Source organism: Myotis davidii, unplaced genomic scaffold (genome assembly GCF_000327345.1).
Source record: "Myotis davidii unplaced genomic scaffold, ASM32734v1 scaffold73, whole genome shotgun sequence".
Classification (NCBI taxonomy): Eukaryota; Metazoa; Chordata; class Mammalia; order Chiroptera; family Vespertilionidae; genus Myotis; species Myotis davidii.
This window is the reverse complement of record NW_006286675.1, coordinates 5,236,466-5,245,370: the sequence shown is the minus strand read 5'-3', so window position 1 is coordinate 5,245,370 and position 8,905 is coordinate 5,236,466. Positions and strand designations below refer to the sequence as shown.

General features: G+C 43.8%; 1 protein-coding gene across 2 annotated transcripts in view; it reads right to left on the bottom strand.

The window, feature by feature from the left end:
* IFT122 (intraflagellar transport 122) overlaps positions 1-8,905 on the bottom strand; it is a 69,182-nt gene that overhangs the window by 41,230 nt on the left and 19,047 nt on the right. Inside the window, exons 6-10 of one of the 2 annotated variants that reach the window (XM_006758298.2) lie at positions 6,693-6,759; positions 5,559-5,705; positions 4,397-4,573; positions 2,176-2,251; positions 137-330 (exon numbers count right to left, since the gene is read on the bottom strand). In XM_006758298.2, the coding sequence (XP_006758361.1) occupies positions 137-330; positions 2,176-2,251; positions 4,397-4,573; positions 5,559-5,705; positions 6,693-6,759 (661 nt within the window). The remainder of the gene's footprint in view (positions 1-136; positions 331-2,175; positions 2,252-4,396; positions 4,574-5,558; positions 5,706-6,692; positions 6,760-8,905) is intronic. The other variant, XM_006758299.2, reaches the window with a different exon arrangement.

The window sequence follows — 8,905 nt, the reverse complement described above, 5'->3', positions numbered from 1 at the left end:
TTCCCACCTCTCTGTGGAGAAAGAATCTACCTTCCCATTTGTCAGGAAAAAACATCAATGATTTGACTGGCTAAGCAGGCCTGATGTTCAGTTCCTACTCAGACAATGGCCCAATAAAAATGAACTTCCTCTTCTTACCACATAGTTGGAATCGGGCTTCACTTTACAAGTCCACACCCAGGAGTTCTGCTCCCCAACAGTCCCGAGCCGCACTCCATCCTTGGTGAAAAGGGATACTTGCTTGTCTGACCCCCCCAGTAAAATGTACTCCCCTTTAGTGAAGTAGCTGATGCAGCAGGGGTCAAAATTCAGTGGCCGATCTTTCCCAATCTGAGAAAAGAAAACATCACTAAAGGAAAAAACAACTTCTGAATCCTGAAACTCAATAAATGTTAGCTATTATTACTATTATTATTATTATTAAGCCAGATCCCTTTAAATGTCAAAAACACTTAAAATGCCAAAAATACACAAATTACACCTAAGCATAACACAAAAATGTAGGTTTGATTTACTTCATCATCCCACATTTAATTCTAAATCTTCCCAGAATTAAAAGATACTTACACAAGAAAACAATTTTACTGTTCCAAACAAGTTGGGGGTTACTTTCTCAGAAGACTGAGGTTGCTTATCTGTCAAAAACTCTGGGCCACAACATGAACACAATATTTACCATGGCCCTGACTACCATATTGAGCTTTTTTATATTGTCACTATAGTAGTAAGACCCCATTTCCACCTAGCATAGTGTAGTTAGATGTTCCAGGAAACTTCTCATACTATCCTCAGTGCCAGGTACACAGTAGATGTGCCAATAAATATTTATTAAATGATTATGGACATACATTAAGTGGATGGATACTAATAGATAGGACCAGGGAAACTGGATGCTAGATAATTAAAATGATGGTTCTGAGAAAACAGCCATAGGAAACTGAGAAAATTCTTTATTATATACAACCTTTATTTTTACTTGACTACCAAAGAAATAAGCAATGGTAAGGTGAGGCAGAAGAAATGGCTCCAAAGTTAGGCTAAACATACCTAAAATCCCCACTTTTAACATGATATGTTTTGAGAAATAAAGATGCTATTAAACAAAAGGCTCCATTGAAATGGTTGCATTTCTCATTTGCTTGGCTGTGGTAGTAAGCCATCCCTACCACCTTCACTCTAATCCTCAATGTCTCCAGTCTCCTAACAGATTTCCTACCACTAGGCTCTCTTTATTTTAATCCACCCTCCACAGAAATAAGGAATTCTCTGAAACAAGAATCTGACCAAGTCGCTCCCTACCTAAATCTATGGCTCTGAAATACTCACAGAATACAATGTTCAAACTCCGTATTCACACTACAATCTTGTCTCATCTTTCTTTCTAGCACCATCTCTCCACAAATCTTGGGACCAGTCACCCTGAACAACTCACTGTTCCCTGAGTTGTCATCTATTTTCATTCCTCCCTGCCTTTTCAGATGCTATTTTCTCTGTCCGAAACACCATTTTCAATGCCCTCTGCCTAGCAAACTCCTGCTTATCCTGTTCAAAGTCACCTCTACAAAATCTCCCATCTCCACCGAGCAGTGATGTCACCCTCTTTTGTGTCTCTATATCTATCTTTCTGTACAGCCCTCTATCATGCCATGTATCACTGCACTGGGACTGTTGGCCATCGAGTACGTCCCCACCAACCTGTGAACTCTGGCAAAGCAGAGGCATTAACTTACAAAGCTCAATGTCAGTGGCTCCTAACACAAGTGAAGGGCTGGCCTAAATGGGTGCTTATAAATGTGGGTAGGATGGAGAAAGCAAATATAGAAGGCAGGGTCATGACCAAGACCAAGGCTTTACAGTCAGACCAATCTGGGTTTTGATCCTATGTGCCACCATTTACTAGCAGTGTGAAACCTCAGGCATAGTATTTACTTCACTGCTCTGAGTCTTGTCTACTTATTTCTAAAAAGTTGATAATCACAGGGTTTTATTAGACTTAAATGAGATAAAGGATGCACAGCATAGAGCACAGTGCCTGGTATCACAGCAAATAACTCAATAAATAGAAGCACACAACAATAAGTTATAATTACTAATAATACAACCTCAGAAAGTGAAAAGCTATTACAGGCATGACTGTAACTGTATCTCCCACTGGGTCTGTACAGAGCTGCATACCTGTTTTCCACTTAGTTGGTAGAAGGAAAGTTTCTGCCCCCAATCAGCTACAGCCAGGATGTCATTACGTTCCTCTCTAATCAACAGAAGACAAAAGAGGTTATGGGGGCCGTGGTCTGCTGATGAGTTAGCCCTGAGGGTTTAACAAACAGGAAAAAGAAAGCCTAGCCAGCCTGTCAGATTGCCAAATGTTGTACAGTAGTACTGAGGCTAAGTTATAATATGGGCCAACCCATCAATCAGCCCCATAGGGTGAGGGGAGGCAAGGCTCTGTTCAGCCTTCCTGGGAACTGTTATTTCACTAAATGCCCTACTGTGAGCTTGTGGCACCAGGACACAGCCACAGTGAAGCTAAAACCCTCATTTCAAAGCTTCCTGTGGAGCAACGATAAGAAAGGGCAAGGCTGCAGATTCAAGAGTGCTTTATTTTAGGGGAGGGTTAGGGGTGGGGGGCAGGGGTAAGAAATCAACCAAAGGACTTGTATGTACGCATATAAGCACAACCAACAGATGCAAGACACTGGGGGCGAGGGGACGAGGGCAAGTGCCGGGAGGTAGGAGAGGCTGGGGGGAGGTCAGTGAGGGTAAAAAATGAGACATATGTACTACTATTTGTAATAATTTAAACAATAAATTTAAAAAAAAAACGGAAGAAAAAAGAGTGCTTTATTCTTATGTACCACACAATATAGGGAGATAGCAGAGAAATGTCTTTTGCAGTGGGAAGGCATGGATTGTCTGACTTTTTTAATATACAGAGGAAACCTTGCTTGCTCTGCTTGAAGAGGGAAAATTAATACCTAAACTAGGTTCTCTCACAGTTAGGATGAAATGGTGTCTGACTGGATACTGTAAAAATAAAAGTAACGGGCTCTCTAATGATCAACAACTATCTTTGAAACTGAATCCCTATCAGGATCAGTGTCCTGGGACCAGGACTGCAGGACCAGCACATGGGAGAAACTGAGGCTGGGGATCAGGCTACTTGGGATCTAGTTTAAGAGTTTAATCCCTGCCTTTGAGGCCTGGTCTTAACCACCTAATGTTGCCTCCTCTGTTTATTAGGTCCAGTTTTCCTGAACCCAAACCCTTGTGGTCAACGGCAGCACCATTAGATATGCCGGCCAGGAATGGCACAACCTTACCTGCAAAACTCAGCTACCACAGGCACTAATTCACAACTAAGGGGAAAAAAGACAAAGACCAAGAGCGATGTTAACAGGAAGGGACCTGCAGGTAAACTCTGTGTGACTGGTACTGAAGTCCAAACACAGTCTTGGAGCCCAGCCTGCAGTGAGCCCTCTTGGGCATGCCACATATGCCTCTCAACTGGGTTCAAGCCCCATGAACTGAATTGGTGGTTTTCAACCTCTTTTCTTTCATTTTTCTCCCCTGGCAGTGGGTCTCTACCAAAACAAAATTCATGCTAAGTAATAAAAAGGGTTACTCTGTTTGAAGCACAGATGGGGACCTGAAGCCCACCGCTCCCTCCTTTCCTCATCCCCCTACCTCCCACCTCCTTTTTCCAAAGAACCGCAGGTACCACAGAACAGTTTGGAAAGTTCCAAGCCAGACCATTTTTACCCAATCAGAAAATCCTGGCTATTCCAGCTTTTCCATTTCAGAAAGAAAGAATGCCTGGACAGATTGGATTGGGTCGTGAGGATTATGGGTAAACTGAAGGCTTCTTCTCTGATATGTGCTCTAGAAAATGCAAGGTAAGGTATAGTGTAGGAACAGGCTAAGAAAGGTGTCCAGTAATAGAGGAGGTGTTAAATGAATTATGGTACATCCACACAGGGGCATACTATGCAGACATTCAAAATCCTATTTTCAAAGGACTCCTAATGTTACTAGAAAGCATTCACTCTGTAATGTTAAGTGGAAAATGGAAAGTAGGATGTGATTTAGTAAATTATATGAACACACTGAGGGGAAATACAATAAAATGCTAACAGTGGTTTCCTCAGAGGATGGGGTTTTACAAAAGAGTTGAACTTTTTCCTTTAGACTTTTCAGTATTTCCTGAAGACTCTCAAAGGATGATTTTATAATCCACACACAAGTTTTAAAAGGGTGAGTTTCCCCCGTGTTGGAGGAGCTTTCACCAACAATGACCTCAAACCCTCTTAGAAGAGCTTAGAGCAGCATCTGCCCCTGCAGGTCTGCTCCGGGGTCTGTCCCTTCCAAGGAGGGCTCTCGCTCCTCGGGACACACTCACAAGTTGTCGTCCCTGAGACTGTCGTCCTCTTCCTCTGGCTCTTCCTCCTCTGCCTCACTACCCTGACTACTGTACACTGCTGACTTCAGAGTGGAAGGAATTTCCTGAAAATATCTGTTGACAATGACTTCCTCGGCATCCTCGTTCTCTCTGTTCATCCAGAAACTCTGCCATCGGCTGTAGACAATAAGTGGTTGTTCACAATCACAATGCCTAGAACTACACTGAAGCCATAATTTCAAAACCTGCCAAGGAGCCCCTGAACCCTGCCGGAAGAGGACAGCAACCAGGTACACTGGGCATCCTGCTTCTCATGAATTAAAAATGGTACCCTGAAGCCACAAAGTCATCTGTGGCCACAAAATCAAACAGCAGGAACTTGGGGGTAGGCTAATGGCTTTGAAGGCATTAGACATGCATGGTACAGCTCTGGGCTGGACAAAGTTATTCAGGAAGAAGCATAATAATCTGGTGTAGAAAGGCAGTGGAATTACACAACCTTCTAAATCAAGAAGGAACCACCTGTAAAGTGACATTGGGCTGGCAAACAATGAAGTCCTTTAATTTACCTGCAGAGGACTCTGTGGGAGACATTGGTGGTTTAACATTACAGGATTATATAAAGAGCATATAAAGATATTAGCCCACCCTCAAAGTCACATTGGCATAGAAAGAAAAATGTGTGTAAGGTTTGAGAAAATAGATGCCAATTGTTGTGGGACTATAGAATTTGGGGACACTTATAGACTTAATTAGGTTTTTTTGGGCAAGGGCAGCAAAAAAGACTCATAAAAAAGCTATTTATTATTGGGTGGACACATGTTCTGCCCAACTTGGAGAAAAGAACTGAAAAAGAGAAAAGACCAAAATAAAGGCACAGCAAAGAGGTGAGCTATTAATTCATAAGAAAATGGCCCTTCTGTGTCACATGTGTGCATGCGCACACACACAGTTTGAGATGGCCTAGATAGCTCATCTGCTTAGCTAAATTTCTGGGATTCGTTCCAAAACACAAGATGGGCTCTTAAAAAGTTCCATACAAATGGAAGAGGTTCCAAAACATATCAGTCAAGTGGGCTGAGAAGCCTTTGAATGCATGGAGAGACCTTACAGGGAGAGAAAGAAACAGTGTGCCCTAGAAAGAGGACAGCTGTAAGAGCACCTTGAAGGGTTCCAGCAGATGGACCATATCGGGGAGAGGGAGCCCCCAGGCCGCTCGATCTTCACTTTTTCCTCGCCATTTTTGTTCCGTAGGCTGATGATTCCATTGAACATCCCCAGAGCCAGGTACTGACCATCATTTGTCCAGCTGCTCACACACCAGCAAAGGGCACAGGGAGAGAGAAAGGAACACACAGAAAGTAAAAACCAGTGAGGACGATGCCTTGGTTGATATAAAATCTAATGAGGCAGCAATGGTTAAGCTCATCCTGGTGATAATGTAAAAATTAGAGGACCAGACTTAAAATCCCATTTATTTCTGGGATAAACAGATAGACGTGAAGACAGGAGCCCCTTTTTCTGAGCTCTCACAGCTCTCTGTACAGACCTCCATGATAACCCTTAGCTTGTGTCTGCATTGCTGAGTCAGCCTCCATTCCCCACTCACCATTTCAACACCCTCCTACTTCAAGAACACATTAAGAACACAATTCATGTCTTGGTGTATTCTAGGCCTCTAGAACAGGTGCTTAACAGATGTTGAATGAAAGTAAGGCTACACTCAGAAGCTGAACAACAAGAATAGCTACCATTTATAAAGTGTCTTCTATATGCCAGGCTCTGTGCTGTATGCTTTTAGACTCTTTAGTTTTTGTGCATTTCACAACAGCCCTATCAAATCAGTATTTTTATCCAGTAATGTCAGATGAGGAACCCGAGGCTCCAGTCAGAGAGATTTTGTAACTTTCCTAAGGTCACTGAGCCTGTCAGTGATCCATCTGGATATGAATCCAGGTCTAGCATCAAAGCCTATGCTTTCTCCAGTGCCCATGCTGCCTGAAATGGACAATCTTGCATCTCCAGAGAGTCTCCACTGAGGGCAGCTGTAGGCTGAGGAGGTTTGTAACTAGATAACTGCATGAAAGCAATTTATAGTTTTCTTTTGCTTGATGGTCAAAGGCAGGTACAAGTCCTTCCTACCAAGGAGACCAGAAAAGAAGGCAAGAGGAAATACAGGGGCCTAAACCAACTAGCTAACACAGACTTTCTCTACCATATGAATTTACTGGATTTGAGAGTCTGTTTAGACAAGAAGGGAACATAAAGTCTACCTTCAGAGCTGTCTCTAACTCACCTACAGCAGGTGATCTTGCTGCTGGATTTTTGCTTGGAGATAGACTTCTGTTCAGGAGACCACAAGCCTTCAATGAAAAATAATATTAAAAAAAGACAGATTGGTTGGAATATTACTCAGCAATAAAAGAGGAACAGAAAACTGATAAACAGACAACTTAGAGGACCTCTGGAGCTTTATGGCTGAGTGAAAAAAAGCCAATCTTAAAAGATCACACACTGTATAATTCAACTTTATAAGTTCTTAAAATGACAAAATTATATAGAAATGGAGAAGAGATTAATAGTTTCCAGGTACCAGATGTTAGGGATAATAGGAAGTGTAAGGGAGTAGATGATGATAAGGAGTATCTTTATGGTGAGGAGAAACCCAGCATCCTGGTTTTGATATTATGTAACAGTTACATAAGATGTATCCACGGGGAAACTGGATGAAGAGTACATAAGACTTCTCCATTATCTTTGAAACTTACTACGAATCTATAATTATTTCAAAGCTAGAGGCCCAGTGCACGAAATTTGTGGGTAGCAGGATTGTAGGAAACACTTGGGGGAGGGGTCGCTAGTCTGGCCTATGCCCTCTCGCAGTGCAGGAGCCCTCGAGGGAACGTCCAACTGACGGCTTAGGCCCACTTCCCCACAGAGAGCGGGACTAAGCCAGCAGTCGGACATCCTTAGCACTGCTATGGAGGTGGGAGAGGCTCCCGCCACCACCACTACACTCACCAGCTGTGAGCCCAATTTCTGGCTGAGCAGCACTCCCCCTGTGGGAGTGCACTGACCACCAGGGGGCAGCTCCTGCATTGAGAGTCTGCCTCCTGGTGGTCAGTGCGCATCATGGTGACCGGTTGTTCTGCTGTTCGGTCAATTTGCATATTAGTCTTTTCTTATATAAGATAAAAAGAAAAAAGGAAGATAGACTGGTGAATTTATAGCCAACTTTTCAGGCGTCTTACTGCGAGAAATGGCAACTTCAGTGTAAATAACTGTTACATTGTAACCAGAGTACAACTTAGCATTCAAAGTAATGAATGATGCTTTCTGGGGATCTGATTTCCATTCCCAGGCCTCACCAGAGCACATGATCCTATACAAGCTGTGCCTTGTCCATGGCACATTGGCCATCTTTGGCTTGCTCCCTCCTGCCCCAGATGCTCTGGCTTAGGGTCCCACAACAGGCAAAATAAACAAATTCTACCCTTTGCCTAAGCCATATGGCATAACCAAGAAAGTAAATATAGTGTGAAAATATATTTATATAGCAAGGTGCAACATCAAAAAAATGGTTTTTCCCTTTACCCTGATCCAGAATACCTCCCCAAACATTTCCACCTCATGCATATTATCTGTGCTCCACTGAGCCTGCCTGCAAGTCTCTAGACGAAAGAAACCCCACCCTCCTGGGCCTTCCTCAGCAGTGCTTACATGACTCAAGTCCTATCCCAGGTCCTACCACTTACTTGCTGGGTAACCAGTAACTGCTTGCTCTAAGCCCCAATTCTTTTTTCATCATTGGAGTGAGAATGAGAATAGTAACCTGACGTAAAGGGCTGTCATAGAGCTCAAATAGGAATTCATTTTTTACCCTTAGCATAGTATCTAGTACACCACAAGCATTTAATAAGTACTGTTATTACTCACTATTACTTTTTTATAAATGCTACTTCCCCTCCTACCCCTGACTACAAGTTCTTTGAGGGCAGGGATTCTATTTTGTCTTCTTAATCCCCAAAGTAAGCCCATTGACCAGACCCTCACATGAAGAAAATACTGTATTTTATTAATGAATGATAGTCTTTTGCCCTTTTATTTATACTCTAGAGGCCCGGTGCACGAATTTGTGCATGGGTGGGGTCCCTCAGGGTGGCCTGCGGGGATTGGGTCCCAGCTCACACCCCCAGCCTTGCAGCCCCGCAGCCCCACCTGGCACCCCGCCTTGGCCTGGTGCTGCCCCCCCTCACTTGCTCCACCATCCAGCCTGTGGGGTGATCAATCAGGGCCAGGGGTCCCCCACACCCTGCCACCATCACTGATAGCTGTCTGTGGGGCAATCAGTGGGGCAATTGGGCCCCCACTCACACCTGCCTTGGCCTGGAACCACCTGCTTACCTGCTCCACCACCCCTCCATGGTCCCACTCTTGTCAGGGCCCATCAGGGGTGGCAGCACCTCCACTGCTGCCCGCTACTGCTGCTGGTCACCCGCCCTTCTCCCA